We start from the raw sequence: 19,511 nt of genomic DNA on the forward strand, positions 1-19,511 counted from the left end.
CTCCGTGCTCCCCCAGCTCTGTCCCACCTGCAGACATCTCTCTCCCTCCTCACTCCCCATCTACCTTGAGAGAGAACTGGTAGATGGGGTTGATCTTGTTAAGGTCACTCAGGATGAAGTACAGGAGGGATGCGCGCTCCGCTGCCGGCCGGTAGTGTTCTCTCGCAACGTTTATTTGTACTTCAGTGACTTTAGCTTCATTTACCTGGAGGTGCAGGGGGCTGGGTGTTACCAGAACCCCGTCATACATCAAAGCAGTGCCCACCCTCCTGCTGGGTGCCCAGCCGAGCTGTCCCTCTGCCTGCGACACCAGCTCCAGGGAGCATGTTTACTTTTTCCTCAATTTCCTTGGCTGTGCGCTTTGTTATCTCCAGGTTCTCCACCAGCGCTGTGTCCCGCAGGAAATCTCCCCCAGCCGCCGACAGCCGGGCAAGCAGTGAGTCCTCCAGCTCCTTCAGCTTGATCTTGAACTCGTTCTGGCTCTTGGTCAGGTTTGCCTGCGACAGCAGCACCCAGGGATGTGTCACTCAAGAGATCATGACAAGGTGCTGGCACCAGTCACTCTGTCATACGGCCACCAGTGTGCTGGTGCGAGGGGAAGGTGGATGTGGCCCCTCCTGGGACCCACCATCACCCGCAGGGTGAAGTGATGAGCGTGCCCAGGCAGTGCTGGCTGCGGGGGGCAGTGGGGGACCTGCAGTGACAGGGTCTGGCCATGACTTCCTTGGCTCTTGGCACACAGCAGTGAGCACACGGAGGGGAGCTCTCATGCTCCCTTGCCCCAAAACCTCTGCAGTGCCCCGGCCTCTCCCACCCCTCTAGCCAGCAGCCAGGTCTGTACCTTCAGGGTCTCCAGGTCTGGCCGCTCCCGGGCTACCACAGCAGCCAGGAGCTGGTCCTCCAGGCCCTCCCGTGTCACCAAGAAGTTGATGAGAGTGCACTGAGCCTGCACCTCTGGCTTGTAGTGCGGGTTAAAACATCGGGTGTGCAGGATTAGGCGGAACTGCTGGTTATACTCGACTTCTTTATCTCCAATTCTAATGTATCTGTTTGGTTAATTAAACAAATTAATCCCCACACACTGGGCGGTAACTCATCACAGACAGATGCCCTCAGCCTGTGTGCTGATCCTGACTGCTTGGGATGAATTTCTTTGGTTGGGAAGAGGCACAGCAAGGGCAGAAGTACCAAACCAGACCTGGCAGGGCAAGGATAGAGGAACAGGAGCAGGAGACTGCCTTGCCACAGCCCCCCATGGCCTCTGGGGTCCAGTTCCCCTTCCAGCTTATGATGAGCTATGGCAGGTGTCCCAAGGAGCGTGCTCTTAAATCACTAAATGAACTGGATGCCAAGGACCAAAACAGTCAGAAAGACCACATTCAGTACAGGTGTCCTCCGTGGGACATTCTGGAGAACACTGCGGGGTATGGCCAAAGCAAAAGAAGGATCAGGCTCCCAAGCTGCCCACAGTGAAGGTGCATCTACCAGCATTTTGGGGCAGTAGTGGCTGCTTGGGGCAGGTGAAACCCCTCAGCGTTGGGATGTGCCGACCTGCCCTTGGCGGTGGTCCTGCTCAGCAGCGGGTCCAGCACTGCCTCCACCGTTTCACCGATGTCCTCGATCAGCAGTGTCTGTCCTTCAGAGACTGCCTGGGCAATGATGTCCAGGTATCTGAGAGGGGAGAGGGGAGGTTTGTGTGGCAGGCCTGTGCACTGTGGGGGGCTTGGGCTGCTGTGGGGGGCTCATGGGGTGCTTTCCACCCACTGTGCCCTATTGGGACCCAGTTGTGCTCTGCCATTCCCGGCTGCCACAGAGCTTTTGGAGGTGTCAGGTACACCATCAGCACTGCTACCCTTGGGTGCCCTGGGTCTGATGGGGGACGTGATTGCCCTGACTCTGCACCCTTCAATGGCAGGGACAGAGGGGCTGGTGCAGCTCAAGCCTGTGCCCACCCCACAGCCCCTGGCCCACCTTCGCTGGCCCAGGCGGACGATCTGCAAGTCCTCTCCAAATTTGTTCTTGATCCACTTGCTGCCCTGCAGCTGGGCGTCCACGAGCAGTGGCCACCGCTGGGTGCTGCAGAGGATGGCAGCGTTCTCGGTAGAGGTGCGGTCGCTGGGCAGCCCCTGGTTGTTCCAGGCAGCCACATCGGCAGAGTCCGTGAGGAGGCTGAGGGGGTCCAGGCCAGGGGTGATGGGGATGGGCACCTGCAGGGAGGAGCTGCTGGGTGCCTGGCCGCAGAGGGGTGGGAGCCCCTGGTGCTGGTGGGCATGGGGGAAGGGGCCCCAGGCACTCTGGGGTGGAACCTGTGGCCTCTCACCGTCAGCCCGTTGAGGAAGGGGATCCAGTGCTGATCCATCAGCTCAGCCCTGTACTTCTTGGTAAAGTATCCGATGTAGGACACGAAGGCGGAGACCAGCAGCACGTCCCCGCACAGTGTCTTCTCCTGCTCTCTGAGCTGCTCCACTGACTCAGCCCAGCGGACGTTTTCGGACGCCAGGCCCCCAATGAGCCTAGGGGGTCAGAGGGGATGGTGGCTGCTGTGGTGCTGTGACCCGGGCAGGGGGTGCTTGGGGACTCAGCCATGGTGACCTGGGGCGTTGTCACCAAACATCTCCATGGCTGCCTCCCCCCATGAATATCTGCCCAATTCATCTCAGAATTTTTTAATTTGGGGAGGATATGGGGGCTCTGCTGCTCCCATGGCCCTGGTGTCACGGGCACCAGGCGATGCCAGGGAGCAGCAGCCTGCCCTGATGCTTTGGAGCCCGCGTTTGCATGGTACCTGTTTGCCAAGGCGATTACTTTGTTGGTTTCATCAGCCTCCTGCTGGCATTTGATCTTTTCTGCTGTGGCTTTCTCAAACTGAGCAGTGAGAGTCGCCAGATTTGCATTCAGGGTCTTTGGAAGAGAACAGCCCCAGAGTTACTCCCTGCCCAGATGGGAGGCTCCATGGTCCCGGAGCTCCACAGCAGCCCCATCCCAGCACAGTTCTTGGGCTGGGCTCTGGGTTCATTAAGTGCATTTGTTTATTTGGTGACTGGGGGGCTTGTGGCTGGGGGCTGTGGGGACACACACTTACGACAATTTTGCTCTTAATGCGACTGAGCCTCTGCTGTGCCTCTGCCAGCTCGGCATCAGCATCAGCCACCGCCTGTCTCTTGGGCTTCACCGTGCAGTGCACCTCGTAGAAGCGGACCATGTTGAGGCACCAGGAGCACAGCCCTGCTGCGGCCGTTGACTTGGACTTGATGAACTCTGGGTTAAACCCGGGGTCTGTCCGGTATGGCCTGGAACGGGAGCACACGCCGCGCTATGGCATTGCCGACGGCCCATCCCGCTCCTCCCGGGACTTGGGTTGCCTCTGGGTGGCAGGGTGGGAGAGAAGTGCCAACACCTGGATCCCACTCCTGTCCCCAAAGGCTGCTGTGCTCCCAGGTGAGGGTCCCCCCTGGCCTCCCTGCTCAGGGCAGCACATGGCAGAGGCTGTGAAGGGGCAGGAACCAGCCGTGGACTCACTCAAATGCCTTGAGACAGGGCTCAGGGATGTTTTCCCCATCAAAGTTTTTTAAGCTTGCGAGGAAAGTGTCCGCTTTTCCTATCTTGACTTTTCCTGCTGTCCAGCTCTTGTCCTTCGGAATCTTGCCTTTTTCGGCCGTCAGAATCAACACAGCTGCCATCACATTCACTACCTCTGGTGGTGGGGCCCCAAAGGACTTCAGCTCCGTCAGGTTGTACTGGGAAGGGACCGCAGGGCCACTGAGCACCACCCCAGCCCAGGGCTGCCAGCACTAGCTGGGCACCTGCTTCCCACTGACAGGTCACCCACCTTGTTGAGTGTGTCGAGGGCCTCGCGGGCAGCGGAGAGCACCACCTCTGCCTCTGCCAGGTCAGCTGCACAGGCTCGTTGCTTCTCAGCCACCATCTGGGGAGGGAGGACATGGGATGGGGTGAGTGGCTGTAACCACAGAGCTCACGCTGCCCTGTCCCACCTTGGACACCAGCTCAGCACTTTGCACCTTGTTGATGGCCTCGACCTTCAGCTCCTCCTCATCAGCAATGGCTTTCTCCTTGCTGACCTTCTCTGTCTCAACACCCACCACATGGATCAGTTTGTCTGTGTCCTCGTTCTTCTGCTTCAGCTCTATCTCCTGGAGTGCCAGCATGGCTTTCAGGTCGTCCACCTCAATGAGGGAAGAAACAGAGCAGATAAAAGGGCTGATCCTGCCAAGCCCTGCCTGGTGGAGCAGCAGTGTCTTGGTATGGCTTGGGGACAGACACTGTGACCATCCTGCAGGGATGTGCCTGCTGTCTCCCTCTGTGCCAGACCTACTACAGGCATGATGCACGAGAAAGGCTATGGGCAGCCACCTGTGATGCTGTGCTCCGCAGCTTCGTCAGCCCCTTCTCCAGCCTCTCGATGTTGGCAGAGAGATTGCTCCTTTTACTTGCCAGCAGGTTTTGGTAGAGCTTTATCAGCTCCAGGAAGGTCTTTGGCGTGGTATAATTATAGCGTCTCTCCACGGCCAGGTAGGTCTTGGACATCTCCTTTGAGCTTGTGTGGACGAAGGACATGAACCGGCTGATGGAAGCCTTGACCTCTGGCTGCACAGAGATCACAGACAGGGACCTGCTGCAGCGGGCAGCTGCAGTGACGTGCAGTGGCTGCACTGAGCCCTCCTGCAATGTGTCCAGCCCCAGAGGCTGGAGCAAAGTGACCCTTTTCATCAGCAGCACTATGCAGGGCTGAGACACTGGTGCTGGTTCCCATGCCCAGCTCTGGGTCCCTGACATCCCTGCGTGGGGAGGAGCTGCTGTCCCTAGGCTGTTGCCTGTGGGGGTGTTTTAAGGACAGAATGGAAAGGGAAGGTTTGTCCTCACCAGCACAGCGCAGGGCTGCAGGCTCTGACACCGGAACCAGCTGTAAACTTATCCCAGACCTATTCCCAGCTTGCTGTTCCCAGCCCCCTGGGTCACGCCAGACCCCCATCCCTGGGCACACTAAGCATGGAGAGCAGCAGAGGTGCAGTTCATTGCCCAGCGCAGCCCAGGATCCCCAGTGCCTTAGGACAGCAGCTGTGCTGGGGTCTCGGCTCACCTTGATGTCTGGCGTTTCCTCCAGGAACCTGCTGCTGACGGACACGAGAGCATCCTCCGGCCACTCGTGGAACCAGTCGATGGCTGTGCAGTTTACTACAGCAGGGAACCTCCTGGCCCGCACACGCAGGGTTGAGCCCACAGGGGAGAAGCAGAGGACAACCTGGGGCAGAACGGCAGTGGCTGAGTGGGGTATCCCCACTGTTGGGGTGGGGGGAGTGTCTCCAGGGGCTCCACATGCCTGCAAGGATTCTCTGCAGACCAGAGATTTGCTGCCTTCCCATTAACTCCCAGTAGGCAGGAGGTGGTCTGTGGTTGTGCACCCTGTGCCTCTCACCACGGCTGGAACTGGGCTCCCCTTTGGTGGCTGCAGTCAGCAGCTGAGCACAGTGCTCATGTGGGTGTCCCTGTGAGTGCCCAGCGTGGTGTGTGGCTGTGGAAGCTACTGACCCCCCTCTGCCCCCAGGGAGGTCAATACAGGGCTGTTCTGCCCTGCACCTCTGGGGCTGAGGGCACCTGGGGAGTCTCTGAAAACCTTTTGTTCAAACCCACCATCCTGGGGCGAAACCTTGGTGTTTCCGTGGCCTGTTGCAAAGAGGTTTTGGATCAGGCAAATCAGGGGCACAGACAAACCAATCAGGGGAGCAAACACCCACCCTTAACTGGCGCCTGACTTTTTCTATAAATAATTTCCAGCAGTTTTCCTTTGTGTCCTCCAATCCAAGAGACTTCACTTGAGGCCTCATGGCACTGATGATGGTTTCCAGGTCAGTATCCTGAAAGAGGCCTTGCACCTCCCCAGATGCCAAGAAATCGTTGATCACAACCAGGAATGATTCTTCAGCCACCTGGGAGTCTGTCATCAGCAACACGGTAGGGACGCCCTTCACAGCTGCTTTGATGTACTGGGAGGCGAGGTCCAGCTGGGACAGAGAGAAACTGTCACCCTGCAGTTCAACCCTCATGAGTGTTCTCCAAAGCAACCAGTTTGGAGCAGCCCTGGGCTGCCCCAGAGAGCTGGAAGGGAGCCTTTGGGAAGGAGCTGGTGCCAGATGCTCTGCCCAGGCACAGGTCCAGCACCAGGGCTGCCCACACCACCACGCCTGCTGTCACCAGTAGCTCCTGCCTATGCCTGGCTGGGGAAGCACAGTGGCTCCTTGGGGCAGGACCCACGGGGTGTCACCTGCAAGTGGATCCTGGCATGCAAATGCAGTGTGGCAAGGAGAGCAGAGCCTCGTCAGCCCACCCCAGGCACTGTCGCTGCAGGTGCAGGACCCATCCCCAAGCAGGTGACATTGAGACAGGGTCCAAAGCTGCTCCCACCTTCAGGTCTGGGATGCCGTAGCCTTTCCTCAGCGTGATCTGGAACACGCCCAGGTTGCTGATGTGAGCTGCCAGCCGTGCCAGGCTCTGCTTTCCGCTGCCTCCCACCCCCACCAGTAGTGCATTGCCCCGAGGAGACTCCAAGATCCGGCTAATTCTGCAAATGTGAGACACTGCATCTTCGAAGAGCACCTGAAGAAAACAGGAGGGGAAGGTTTGGTGTTCTGGATCAGGGCAGAAAGAGCAGTGAGTGCCCCATAATGCACCAACCCAACCAAGCAGTGCAATGCCACATTCCCATCTTTCCAGGGCAGAGCTGCCTGCCATGGGCACTCACCAGATTCATCGCTGCATTCACCTCATTGTAGCTGTCCAGGGCTTCCCCGAGCAGATCACTCAGAGCTGCCCAGCTTGCCACTGGCATGTACTTGGACTCATCCATGCCCTGGGCAAAGTGGCAGTAGATGTTGGGCTTGGCGAACACCGCGTCTTCATTGAGGTCCTGGGAGAGGCAATTCCAGCCGTGGGGCACCTGGGGGGCACCACTGGGCTGGAGCACTCTACTTTTCGGCACGACTTACTTGAAAGGAGGCTTTGCAGATGTCTGCCAGCAGCTTCTTGAAGCTGTACTGATCCTGTTCATCGACAAGCTTGTCTCCATACACCCTCTCTGCTTCGTGAAGCCAGAGCCGCACCAAGTCCACAGGGCTTTTCAGGCATTCGGGGGTGGAGAAGAGGAGCCCCTGAAAAACAAATCCCGCAGTCCTCAGGGTTATTTTAGTACTGCTCTGAGCTGATTGCAAAGGTTTGCTCTGGGAAGAGGCCAAGGCCCTTTTCAGGGACATGGTATGCTGCAAGGATGTGGGATGAGGAAAGGGAGGAATAAGGATATTTTAGAAGAAACGGCTCTCCCACTACCTGGAATATGTTGGAGAGGTCCCGCAGGTTGAAAATGTAGTGGAACTTGATGGCTGTTGGCAGAAAGTTGGAGGCAACCTTCTGGTGCAGGGCTGTTGGCAGGACAGGGGGGTGAGCAGGCTCCAGGTCCCCGGAGTCCCCTGAGCCTGGCTTGGCTCCCCAACAGACATTCCCCAAGGGCTTGTCCCACCCCAGTGTGGCAAAGGCTCACCCAGCGCTGCTGCTACCAGCTGGGGCTGCATCTTCCGGAGGAGTGGTGGAATGGTCTGCCGGGCCAGGTGCTGCTCCAGGATGGTGCCATACACGGTGTGCAGAGCCTCCCGGCTGGGAAAGCACACAGCGAGGACGCAGAAGTGGCGCTGCAGAAAGGGGCAGAAATTGAGGTGGGCACTTTGCCCCACAGGGGCTGACGCAGCCAACTGGCACTGCAGGGTCCCCTGCCTCGTTCCACCCTCTGGGCTTTGGTGCCAGGAGAGTGAATGTGGCCGGCAGAGCCCTGCCCCCAGGTCCTGCACACCTGCAGCCGTGAGTCGATGGTGAAGGACCCCGCGGTCGGGTTCATGCAGGCCACGTACTGGCAGTTGCGAATGTCCTTCAGGGTCAGTTTGTTCCTGTCGTACCTGTGCAGGGACCAGCACCGTGACACTTTCCCCAGGGGTGGGGATAGGTTCCCCCATCATACTGTGCCCCTCCAGCACTCACCAGTGCCCGTGGTCCAGGTGCTGCCGGATAAGCGTGTGTGGTGCCACAGTGCCATACTTGTCCACCTCTGGCATGTTCATGTCATCAATGAAGTAGATCAGCCTTCTGGTGCCAGGTGGGCCAAAAATTCTCCCTGACTTCTTCTCCAGGGGTTTCTCAAGGACGGCTGCAATGGGAGGAGTAGGTGGGTGGGGGGTCAGCACTGCAGGACCCTGCGGCACAGCCCAGTGCGGGGCTGGCTGCTGGCTCTGCCAGCCTTACCCTGCAGCATGGCTGAGGTTGTGTAGAAGTTGAGGGGCACAGACTGCACCAGATATTCATCTGTGCCGAGTGCTTCCAGCTTGTCCCACATCAGGACTGACTTTCCCGTCCCTGCGTTCCCCACCAGCATCACCGGCCGCTGCTTTTCCATCAGCAGGTCCAGGAAGTAGCGGAGGCGAATGGTCTCTGTGGTGTGCACCATGGCAGCCTGCGGAGAGGCACTGTCAGTCCCTGCACTTGCCCTGGCATTGGCAGAGGCAGGACCCTATCGGGGCAGCAGGCAGCGTGCCAGAGCCCTGCGCAGTGTTCCTGGCAGCTCCAACAGACAATGCTCTCTGCATGCAAACCTGGTCCCTCTCTAAAGCAAAAGGTCTTGGGTGCTCTATTATTCTAAAGACTTTCTGACCAAAACCAAGTTATTACACAGAACAACAGTTCCTGAAACCGCCAAACAGCCACAGCTCCTCACCCTTTTCCCTGGCAGCTCAGATAACACCCCCAAGATGCCATTGCAGGAAACACAAATTGAGTACTAAAGGACATTTTGCACTCAGGCAATAGTCACAACTATTTTGTGAGACTCTCTGAAGCTGCAGGTTAATCTGAAGGTAAAGGAGACATGGAACTCGCAGCCCTTGCTGAGGCTTCTGTGGGGTAAAGAGAAGTTTAGGAAGCCATCGGGTTTGCTGAGTGCTACCAGTCCAAATCCTGATGATGCTCCAGGCATTGCTGAGGGGAAGACTGTGGAGTGATAGTCAAATAAACCATATAAACATAGAGCTTGTGGGAAATACCTGTAAGGGAACGTCGGGGTCGAGCTCGAACTCTGGCACTCTTTCATCCCAGGGACTGAATTTCTTTGTTTTTGGATCAATGTAATAGTCAAAAATTGTCCCCTGATTAGGAAACTTGATGGTTTTAAATTCCGTCAGCCACCACTTGCTGAACTGCTGGCGGTGATCCACCAGCTGGAGGACAAAACAGAGACAGTCAGACACCAGCCACATGATGGGATGCAGAGAGGGGTGGCAGGTGCCGGGCAGTCCCGTGGCTGTACCTGGTCCTGGAACAAGGCCCCACCGAAGGCCCAGGTACAGGCGAAGACGAAGAAGAGCTCGTACTGCTCCCGGGGTGAGTCTGGTGGGACATTTTTTGGTGTCAGGAAACATTCTAGCAGGGACAGAACTGTCTGTATGGCCGTGACCTCAGGAACAGGGGTGATTGTCTTGAACCCAGACTTGAGCTTCTCCAGGCATGGTGGCAGGTACTTGTCAAAGAGGATCATCAGAGCAGCCTTCTCAGACTTCACTGTCCTTGTCTCGATCCAGCTGGCCACAATGCTGTGGGAGAGACAAGCAGGGCTGCAGCGAGCATGTGGGGGCCAGCGCCCATCCCATCTCGTCCCATCCCGTGCCATGCCATGCCATGCCATGCCATGCCATGCCATGCCATGCCATGCCATCCCATCCCATCCCATCCCATCCCATCCCATCCCATCCCATCTCATCCCATCCTTCTCCCTCCCTGGCTCACGGGTTCCAGCCCAGGTCTGTGGGGTTGATGTAGAGGATTCCGGCCCGGGACACAGTGGCCGGTGTGGCCGTCCGCAGGTGGCTGATCTCGAAGATGAGCCGCATGGTGGGAGTGAGGGGGATGCGCTCATTGCTGGCCAAGGTGAGAACCTGGGGGAAGTGGCTCATTGTGGGGATGCCTGGAGTTGGTCCCCCCAAGACAAGCGAGCAAAGCCCCTGGGGTGTGATAGCACCAACCTTATTGTCATCCATGACTGTGTTCAGGGACTCGATCCACATTGGATCAATGTCTCCATCAAGGATGATCCATTTGGGCCCATCATGTGTGATGTTGGCCAGGTCACGCATTGCTGTGGAGAACAGACCTGCCCCACAGAGAGACACGGGTTGTTCCTCTCCACACACAGCCATTTGCTGGAGGACACGTGGGATTGGTGCTCCCATGAAACATATTCCTTCTCCCTCCCAGTCCAGGAAAGAGCCCCAAGGAAAAGTCTTCCCATTGCATCTCACATCCCATAAACTGAGCTCACAGCATTGGTGTCTCACCATCCTTCCATTCCCGTGTGGCTGGATGAATGATCCCGAACAGCTCATCGCAGGTCACAGCCTTGGGGTCGAGGTCCACAGTGACTGGCCTCCTCTTCAGCCTTTGGTATGTCTTGTTGAGGGACTTCAGCACCTGTGGAGAGGGGATGGTGCAGCCACAGGTGCTGATCCCACCAGGGCGACCGCAGCCTTCGGCAGCCTCTGCCTGCAGTGGGGGGCATGGAGCCCTGCTCCCACCTGGACTGCTTCTGGGAAAGCACCTGACCTCCTCTGCAGAGGACAGGGCATTGTGGAAGCCCAGGCCCTGCCAGCCAGCACTGTCCTGTCATCCTGCCGGCACCACAGCACGCACAGGATCAGTCGTGAGAACGTGCCCGTCTGCTCTGTCTTTGTCTCTGCTCTGCTCATGGGTGTCTTGGGCAGCCCCTGAGGGCTGTGGAGGAGCTGTGCCTCCCAAACCTGCTCTGCTGCACGGGCTCAGTCTGGCACACACAGTGCCTGAAGGCCTGGCATGGCCATGGCTGCACTGCTGTCCTCCACCCAAACACTGCTGGCAGAGCTGGGGTCTGCACGGCCCTCACCAACAAGCTGTGGGAGGCCATGGGATATGCTTGGCTGAGGCCAGAGGGGCCCCATGTCCTCAGGCTGGTTTGGCCACTACCTGGGACTTGCCGCAGCCGGCGCTGCCGACGACGAAGACAGAGTGTCGCACTTGTAGCAGTTCCTCCAGCTGTACCACCTTCAGCACGAAATTCTCCTCTGCCTGCAGCTTCAGCTCCAGCACAGACTCACGGATGACCTGGGAGGGAGAGCAGGCACTGACCACCAGCAGCCTTGGAAAGACCCTGGAGATGAGCCGGCCACCCCAGAAGTGCTGAATAGACCATCGGCCTCTGGATCCTGCTAGGACTGGGACATCTCTGGCGAGGCTGCCACGCCTGAGCTTGCACCTTCTCAAAGTTGAGGTCCCTCTTCCTGGGAACGTCGAGTGCTGGAAACAGGTCTCCAATCAGCCCCAAGAACACAGGCAAGTCATCTGTCACGATCTTGGGTATATTGAAGTCTCGTAAAGCTCTCATCAGAACCTGGTCCTCTGCAGAGCCAGGGTCCCCCCTCTTCAAGGAGCCTGCCACCACCAGCACGGACTTGATGGCCCGCAGGCCCCAGTCGTAGTGGTCCTGTGACAGGAAGCAGAGAATCACCATTTCCCTTTGGTGAGGGAGAACTGCTTCAAACAACACTGCAGAGAACACCCTGTCCATCGGCCCCCAGCCAGGTCATCCACATGGCACCCAGTGGGCTGGACCTAAAGTGAGCTTGTTTACAGGAGAAGCCTCTGTCAGTCGTGGGGGTGGTTTGGAACTGACACATTTATAGTGTCAATCACCTCTCTTGAGATGAATAATATCTGAATGCTCTCGCCTTAACTGGCTTAATTCTAATTCTAATTCTAATTCTAATTCTAATTCTAATTCCATGCTATTCTACTTTTGGGCTTCTTGATTCCTTCCTTAAGGCAGAAAGGTGCCATATGATGCACCAGGTAGAAGTGGATCTTGTCCAGCCATGGACCTGAGCTGTGCAGAGCTGTCACTCCGTGTATCACCACCAGCAATCCCACTACACTGTGTCAGGTTTGATGATCAAATGGACTCTTTCCTCTCACAGCACTGTGTAATATTGTTAATTACCTGTTTTGACAGCAGCTCTTTGCAGAGTGTGTAGAGAGTGATGAACTTTCTTGCCAGGAGCCTGGCATCAAGAAATCCCTCTGCCACGAGCATGATTTCGCAGATCAGTTCAAAATCAGGGACCACCATAGCGCAGGGTCTAGAGAGGAGCAGCAACAGCTGTCAGGGCCCCTTACCATGTCCTCACCCTCCTACAGCTCCCAGGCTTTGCCCCCAGGTTTCCAGCGTAACCAACAGTCAGTTGCTGCAGTTACACTTGCTGGGGTCCCCTGCCCAGATTCCTTCTCCAGGCGGGGCTCATGCCCCACCAGACTGGGGCACACTAGCCCTTGTGCAGACACAGGTTGAGTTTCTCCAAGGACAGGGGTCCCGCAGCATCCCTGTGCCTCCCCTTCCACTGCTTCACCACCTTTTTGTCCTACTCTCAACTGGATTTTTAGTTGAGGGTGGCAACCCACCCAAGCATCCTCTCCCCTTGCCTAGCAGCCCAGCTCACCCCGCCTGGCCACCTCTGGGGAGTGACAGGACTGTCCCGTGGTGCCAAGGGCTCCCTCACACCAGGCCACCAGTGCACACTAACGCCCTTGGCTTAGGTCACAGTGTGGACGTGGCACATGGGTGCCGGCAGGGGGGTGAGTGCTGCAATGACACTGACCCACCTGAACAGAGCTTTTAGATTCTCCGGCAGCTCTGTGCGCCCGGCGTAACCGGGGTTCATGGTGATGAACAGCCCAACCGACGGGACCAGGGAGATGGTCTCCCCGAGGAAGTTGAACCTTTTCTTCTTGGCACGGATTGCATCTTGAATACATTTTACCTGCCAGGTGAGCAGAGGTGTTGGTGCTGGCAGTTCCCTGCTCCCTGCCCAGTGCTCTGGCTGGCCCTCACCACTCCCCAAGGTGAGCCTGAGGATTCGGCTGTGCCAGGAATAACACTGAGATCTTGCTGAAGCCACAGCAGCAGGAGAGCTGGCCTTAAACCAGCTCCTTATTAATCACCCCAGCTCCCTATCCCAGAGCCGGGGGGTGACAGTCACCAGGATGGGACACAGCTGGGCCCAAATCCCCTGCACTGCTGTGCTTCCACCCGCCACCCTGTGTCCAAACAGGACACAGTAGAGAGAACAGTAGCAAACTGTCCTGTGAGTCAGGTCTAACTGGGGCAGCATCCAGGACAGGAGCTGGGAAGTCTCTTTGGCACCCAGTGCCACTGGGTTGTGGGTTCAGCATGCACCTGCACCGCAATGACAGACAGGACCTCCACCAAGATGCGATTGAACTCATCGAAGCAGCCCCAGGCGCCTGTCTGGGCAAGTCCTTTGTAGATGTTCCCACAGGACTAGAGAGAAACAGAGCAGCAGGACAGAGCTCAGGCACTGCGATCCCTCACGGCAGCCGCAGTGGGGGGGGGATTTGTAGACAAAACTCGAGTGCTGAGAGCTGCTCGTGCTTTATGGACTGTGCTCTTCCCTAGGGAAATTCCCCACAGTGATAAAGCCCCCTTGCTGAGGCTCCCCTGGGCTCCCATAGACCCAAAACCGGGGCCCCCTTGGGCCTCAGCCCATGGTTCTCACCTCGGTGGTACTGTCCTGTTGCCCCGTGCCCTACCTTGTAGTCCATCTGCTCGGAGCAGTTGAACACGTAGACCATAATCCCCACTGCCCGGCCCAGGTCCTTGGTGGTCTCTGTCTTCCCGGTGCCTGCGGGGCCAGCGGGGGCCCCCCCCATGTAGAGGTGAAGGGACTGTGTCAGGGTGATGTAGCACCTGTGGAGGGAGGGCACTGGGGCTGAGCGGGGCCCGGGCTGTGCATGGCCACTGTGCCATGGGCATTGGGAGGCGTGGGGAGCCAAGCCCCAACCTGTCTGTCAGGGGGGTGATGACCAGCCGGGGGGTGTTCCCCAGGTACTCGTAGGCGTACAGGAGCTGAGCGTCGCAGATGTTGGCGTAGCAGTGCTTCTCCCCGTCATCCCAGCGGTGCCGGAGCTGGGACTGCCAGGCGAATGCCTGGGAGGTCTCCACCTGCGGAGCAGCTGGCTGTGGAGGGCAGGTGGGCACTGGCACTGCCCACCTTGGCCCGCTGGGACACCGACACACCCGTGCCTCAGGACCATTCGCCACCTCCCAGCACAAGGAGAGTGTGCAAACGGGTCCTGGTGCCGTGCTGGGGTGGGTGAGGACCGTCCCTCCTCACGGCCCAGCCCAGTCCACACCCACCAACCGAGGTGCCCAGCCCGAAAATAATAGAATGACAGGAAATCTGTGCTCCAAAGTTCTGAGAGATGGTGCAGCAAAAATACCGTCTAGTACCAAATACCTTTGTTTGGATCATTTTGGCCACAACGTCCCTTGCATGGACATCAATAGTACAGATTGTCATGATCTTCATTCTGTCTCCAGCACTCAGGTTCCCAAGGAGCAGGGAAATCAGGGCATTCAGCCGAGCGATCTGCGGAAGGACAGAAATAATGGACACACCTCTCAGTGACCCCCGTCCTGGCAGAGAGGCTCGGGCAGCTCCAGGTCAGGTCGAGATGATGCCAACCTGCTTTTTGTTATAATCTTTCAGGGCATTCTCGTAACCTTTCTCCAGACTGGCAAAGGCAACACCGACCTCTGAGGTCCAGGCAATCTGGGTGCACGTCAGAGCGACCTGCAGCAAACCATGGGGGCAACAGGGCCATAAGGAGGAACCTGCAATGGCTCAGGGTGGGCGCCTGTGCCTCCCAGGGCTCTCTGTCTCCTCCTCCTGTCCCTCTCAGACCTGGCTCAGCCTGGCCCCGGGCAGCAGCACCCACCTGTGCTGGGTAGTCAAACACCCACTGCTCCCGCGGCTTCTCCTCATAAGTGCCCAGGGCCTGGGGGATGAGGTCTCGCAGCGTCGAGCGCATGCGCTCCAGCAGCCGGTTCAGCCACACCTCGACCTGGAGGGTCACATCCAGCAGGGCTGAGCGAGCAGCTCCCAGCCCACGTCTGCTCAGGCTGCGCAAACCTCTCCCTGCATCTCAGTACGCCACAGGAGAGAGTCTGGTGCTGGTCCCACAGGGCACATCCCAGGGGATGTGATGGGGGGTGGTCTGAGAGCAAAGAGCTGAGGGGTAACCACCCTGCAACCCTCCAGGGACTGTGAGGCTGAGCAGGTTCACATGACTGTGCTGTTCTGTACCTACAATGCAGGTCCCGTTTCTGGGGTTTTTGGCCAAAAATCTTTGTAATTGCATTTTTATACTCCCGCCACGTTGTTAGAGCACAACCAGCAAAAGGCTCATGCCCATTCTCAACCTGCCCCCTGTCTCAGCATGCAGAGTCTCCACGAAGCTCAGCTGACCTGGCCAGACAGGTCACAGTCTGCATTGAAGGGCACATACTCCCCGTCCCGGCTGAACATCCCGTGGGCCACCTTCTGAGGCTTTTGGTCTGAGCTCTCCTGGAACTTCAGCTTGGCCAAACTGTCGAACAGCTTTGTCAAGTGCCGGGACACCTGAGAATAGAGGCACAGCCACTGTCAGGACCCCTGTCACGTGCAGAGGTGTGATCAGCAATTGGATCTACACCTGGGTGCTCCCTGGGCACTGCACGCCCAGGAAGGGGGATCAGGGATGGTATTCTGTGCATAAGAGTGAAAAATGTTCTAAAACTGCTTGAACAAGTTAGCAGGGAAATGGCACAGGACTCACCCCCATGCTCACACACAGCCTATACCTCAAGGGGCTCGGTCCCCTTCGATAAAATATCCAGTAGGTCCGCAGAGGAGACAAAATAGAAGCGGGGAAAAGCCAGTCTTTTGGTCTCAAGGTATTCAGCCAAGGCCTTCTCACAGACCGCCAGCCTGGCAGAAAACAGAAAGACCTGCCATTAACCCCCACATATGGGTTTTACTCTTTGCTCAGCCCTTGTCTTGCTGATGCTTTGGAGGAATCAACCCCTTGCTTTGGCCCCCCAAAATGTTTCACCAGAATGACTTGACCCTTACCTGTCCTGCAGCGCTTCCAGCCGCGTGTGCAGCCCGGGCTTGTTGGTGCATTCAATCACATTGGGAGTTTTTACTGCATCAGTCATTAGTTCCTGAAGAGGAAAAACACTTTAGCCAACCCAAACCGGCAGAGAGCTACAGGGAAGATGGGAGGGGGAATGGGTTGCGCACTCGGAAATCTTCGTCAATGGTATCAAATTTCTTTGAATCCTCTGGCAGTTGACGGCGTGTGTCTTCGGATGCTATGAAGATTGTTTCCAGGTGACTCCACTTCCTCTGTACCTCAAACCAGGTGTTGATAACAGTGTCAGTGGTTGACAGCTTCTGCTGCCAGTCCTGTGCCCTCTGAAGGAAGAAGGCTCGGTACTTGGAGGCCAACACGTTCTGCAGCTGCATTTGGTTGTCCTCCAGCGTCTCAATGAGCACCTCATCCATCTTGAGCAGTGGGAGCTGGGTCCTGCTGTGGGGCTCATACTCGAACTCCAGTGTTGCCCAAGTAGTGTCCAGGGCATTCAGCACCTGCAGTTGGGGCACAAGGATGAGCTGGGTGCCATGGTGCTGGGTCCAGCCCCTGTGGGGAAGCAGGAGGATAGAGGAACGCCTGCTCCAGGCATGAACTCCACAAGCTCTGTGTGCTCCCTGTGGACTCCAGCCCCAGGAACTGGAACACAAGCCCTTGACAGCCACAGAGTCACATTGGCACAGAGGTCTCAGCAAAGCAGGGGAGGAGGTGGGTCCCGTTTACCTTCTCCATCCCAGCCTCCTTTGTCGCTTTGTCCACAATGCCGCGAACCTCCTCCTCAAACTTGTGTAGGTTCAGCTGTAGCAGATCCGCGAGGGTGGTGTCCTCAGACATGGTGAATTGCACCTGGAGCAGAACCAGCGTGGTTGGGCCGTGGGCTCCCCTCCACAGAGAGCCAGTCCAGCAGCTCACCCAAACGAGCTCATTAACACGCGCATTTAGAGACCCTACACAAACACTTGCATATGGCCAGATTTAAACCTAATGGCACCCTTCCCTTGCTGGATGTGGATCTTGGGAGCCTCCCAGGCCAGGGGCTGGAGCCTCCTGGGCCAAGGATGGGCAGAAGGACTTGGGAGCACCTTGGTTGTCTGCACAAGTTCCTGCCAGTGCCGGTCCCTGATGGCTGGGTTCTGCAGCTCGCTCACAGCGCGCAGGGATGTCATCATGTTCTTCATGCTGCTCTCCAGCCCTGTGAACGCGTCCCAGCTCTTCACCTCCTTATCCAAACTCCGGATGTCTTTAGCAAATTTCTTGCACTCAATATCCATATCCTCAACGTTGAGGTCTGACCACCTGGTTGTATTCCAGGTGGCGATGCTCAAGTTCACCTGGACCCAGGATACATTTTCACAACATGTGATTAGCAGAAGCGTTCCTGCCCAGGAAGAAGAGCAGCATACCCAGTGCCCGCACGCCCTGTGTGCCCACCGGGCCCCCCACGCATGCACACGCCATGCAGACCTGCTCTAAGTGTGACAACCTGCCCCATGTCTCATCCTCCCTCTGATGGCAATGAGCTCTCTGAGAAGCTGCAACAGCTCTGCACCTTTGGCTGGCAATGCCCAGCTGGCACCAGGTGCCTGTGCTAGGTGCCCATGCCAGCCAAGAGCAGCCTGCTGTCCAGCCCTTGCCTGGAAGCAGCGTTGGGCACTGTGCCCTGGCTCCTAGGCCACAGCACGTACCAGGGTGACCATGTCCCAGAGCTCCTTCAGCAGGCACAGCTCCCTGCGACACATTTTAAGCTGTTTGTACTCTGGGAGCGACACCTCAAACAGTGCAGCTGAGGTGGCCAGGTCTGCCATGTCCCTCTCCATGGCTGCGATGCTCTTATGTTGCTGGATGGAGGAAAAGAAAAGGTCTCAGCCAGGGACATGTCTCTACTCCAGCAGCTCTGTCCCTGCTGCACACCCAGACCCCCCCCGTCAGCCTGGGAGCTGGAGCCAGAGCTGGAGCGGCTGCCCCCCCCCAGCATCCAGTGTCAGGTGTGGCCTGGCAGTGCCAGTGGGGACAGCAGTGGCCCTGGTGTCCTTGCCTTCTTACCCTGTTCAGTGACTTGTAGGGGTCTGGGTCTGCGTACGAAAAAGGGGCATTTTCCTGGAAAGTGTCCCGGAAGGCGAGCTGCTGGACCTGTGTGGGAGGATGGGGCTCGTGGGGGCAGCCAGGATCTGGCAGCTGGGAGAGCAGCAGAGTCTCCCTGGAGCTGCTGAGCAGCTGCCTCCCTGCCCGCAGCCCCCAGGCAGGCACCTCAAAGTCCTGGCACTTCTGGCGGAGGATGGTGGCCTCGGCGGCTTGCAGGGGTGCCGCATTCTCTGCGACCCTCAGGCACAGCCTCTTGTTGTTGTCCCAGAGCTCAGGCAGGTTCTGCAGTGGACACCATGTGGGGTCACCAGCCTGGCCCCCGTAAGCCCCTGCCCAGACCCCCACACCCTAGGCAGCCTACCTGGAGCTGTAGGTGGATCTCCTCTGGCATCTTGTCCCCGTAAGTCTTGAGCAGCGCAACTGTCTCCTTCAAGGGCTCAAACATGCTGTCAGTCACCTCCTGCCTCTCCCTGACCCTCGCCAGGTGCCCCATCACCTCCACCAGTGCTTCATAGTCTCCCTCCTCCAGAGGTTTACTCAAGCCGGCAGTGGACTCTTGGATGAAATCCTGCAACTCCTGTAGACTGGGAGGACAATGGCATTCACCAGGGGTCCCTGGGGCTCAGGGCTCATTCTGCGGGGCATGACCCCCCCTGGAACCTTCACCTGCGCTTTCAGGGCTCTGTCTCCCATGGCCAGCCCTGCCCTGGCACACAGTGGTGCCTGTGCCACAGCTAAGCTGGGCTTCATTCACCGGCAGCACCCCATCCTTGCACCAGGGCTCACCAGGCCTTACCTGGAGGTGACGTGGTGGGCAAGGTACTGCCGGAGCACCAGGCTCTGGCCCTTGATGGCAGCCAGCAGCGCCTTCTTGAAGGGGCGGCAGTCACTCTGCAGCCACCCGCCAAACACCTTGGTTTCGGCAAACCCCAACACCTCTTCATACAGTGCTTCGAGTGTGTCAATCTGGGGATGAGAGTGGGTCATTGTCTGTGGCTGGTGCCCCCCTGGGCCCCCAATGTCCTCTAGGGCACCCCAAGCACCCAGCACATCTCAAGGCACCCATCCCACACCTCCTGTTGAAAGAGCTGGAGGGGTGGTATCCCAGGCGCCAGGGGCTTCTCTGGCTCTGTCTCCATCTCTTCAGAGCCAGGGACACTGCCCAAGATGAGGAAGCGCTGCAGGAAGTCCTCGGGGCTCTCCTCCCATAGGTGGGAGTGCTCCTCAAAGCTGGCACTGAATTCTTCACCTTCTGCCATGGTGCTGACCACCAGTGACATCAGCTTCTCCTGCAGTCTCACGAGATCTGCCTGCTCCTCCAGCGCAGTCTGAAGGGACAGGCAGAGCTCAGGGAAGGGCTGGGG

The 19,511-nt window shown here is 57.8% G+C and overlaps 1 protein-coding gene across 3 annotated transcripts in view; it reads right to left on the minus strand.

Annotated features, from left to right (window-relative positions):
* Positions 1-19,511, minus strand: part of DNAH17 (dynein axonemal heavy chain 17) — a 33,619-nt gene that overhangs the window by 6,837 nt on the left and 7,271 nt on the right. Inside the window, exons 19-67 of one of the 3 annotated variants that reach the window (XM_008631372.2) lie at positions 19,221-19,505; positions 18,944-19,113; positions 18,509-18,731; positions 18,313-18,429; positions 18,109-18,195; positions 17,751-17,903; positions 17,148-17,396; positions 16,789-16,911; positions 16,215-16,562; positions 16,044-16,135; positions 15,773-15,899; positions 15,399-15,551; positions 14,869-14,994; positions 14,616-14,723; positions 14,388-14,519; positions 13,932-14,092; positions 13,681-13,837; positions 13,307-13,411; positions 12,733-12,890; positions 12,074-12,212; positions 11,333-11,560; positions 11,044-11,181; positions 10,383-10,515; positions 10,071-10,198; positions 9,835-9,983; positions 9,359-9,641; positions 9,096-9,269; positions 8,302-8,509; positions 8,041-8,206; positions 7,856-7,958; positions 7,550-7,697; positions 7,339-7,430; positions 7,002-7,163; positions 6,758-6,922; positions 6,421-6,612; positions 5,754-6,020; positions 5,099-5,260; positions 4,372-4,605; positions 4,020-4,184; positions 3,830-3,925; positions 3,520-3,737; positions 3,083-3,290; positions 2,786-2,901; positions 2,321-2,513; positions 1,972-2,207; positions 1,552-1,671; positions 842-1,046; positions 333-497; positions 65-205 (exon numbers count right to left, since the gene is read on the minus strand). In XM_008631372.2, the coding sequence (XP_008629594.1) occupies positions 65-205; positions 333-497; positions 842-1,046; positions 1,552-1,671; positions 1,972-2,207; positions 2,321-2,513; positions 2,786-2,901; positions 3,083-3,290; positions 3,520-3,737; positions 3,830-3,925; positions 4,020-4,184; positions 4,372-4,605; positions 5,099-5,260; positions 5,754-6,020; positions 6,421-6,612; positions 6,758-6,922; positions 7,002-7,163; positions 7,339-7,430; positions 7,550-7,697; positions 7,856-7,958; positions 8,041-8,206; positions 8,302-8,509; positions 9,096-9,269; positions 9,359-9,641; positions 9,835-9,983; positions 10,071-10,198; positions 10,383-10,515; positions 11,044-11,181; positions 11,333-11,560; positions 12,074-12,212; positions 12,733-12,890; positions 13,307-13,411; positions 13,681-13,837; positions 13,932-14,092; positions 14,388-14,519; positions 14,616-14,723; positions 14,869-14,994; positions 15,399-15,551; positions 15,773-15,899; positions 16,044-16,135; positions 16,215-16,562; positions 16,789-16,911; positions 17,148-17,396; positions 17,751-17,903; positions 18,109-18,195; positions 18,313-18,429; positions 18,509-18,731; positions 18,944-19,113; positions 19,221-19,505 (8,208 nt within the window). Of the gene's footprint in view, positions 1-64; positions 206-332; positions 498-841; positions 1,047-1,551; positions 1,672-1,971; positions 2,208-2,320; positions 2,514-2,785; positions 2,902-3,082; positions 3,291-3,519; positions 3,738-3,829; positions 3,926-4,019; positions 4,185-4,371; positions 4,606-5,098; positions 5,631-5,753; positions 6,021-6,420; positions 6,613-6,757; positions 6,923-7,001; positions 7,164-7,338; positions 7,431-7,549; positions 7,698-7,855; positions 7,959-8,040; positions 8,207-8,301; positions 8,510-9,095; positions 9,270-9,358; positions 9,642-9,834; positions 10,199-10,382; positions 10,516-11,043; positions 11,182-11,332; positions 11,561-12,073; positions 12,213-12,732; positions 12,891-13,306; positions 13,412-13,680; positions 13,838-13,931; positions 14,093-14,387; positions 14,520-14,615; positions 14,724-14,868; positions 14,995-15,398; positions 15,552-15,772; positions 15,900-16,043; positions 16,136-16,214; positions 16,563-16,788; positions 16,912-17,147; positions 17,397-17,750; positions 17,904-18,108; positions 18,196-18,312; positions 18,430-18,508; positions 18,732-18,943; positions 19,114-19,220; positions 19,506-19,511 lie in introns of those variants that run through there. The other 2 variants (XM_017730063.1, XM_017730066.1) reach the window with 2 other exon arrangements.

This window comes from Corvus brachyrhynchos, unplaced genomic scaffold, assembly GCF_000691975.1.
Source record: "Corvus brachyrhynchos isolate BGI_N302 unplaced genomic scaffold, ASM69197v1 scaffold340, whole genome shotgun sequence".
In the NCBI taxonomy this organism is placed as follows: Eukaryota; Metazoa; Chordata; class Aves; order Passeriformes; family Corvidae; genus Corvus; species Corvus brachyrhynchos.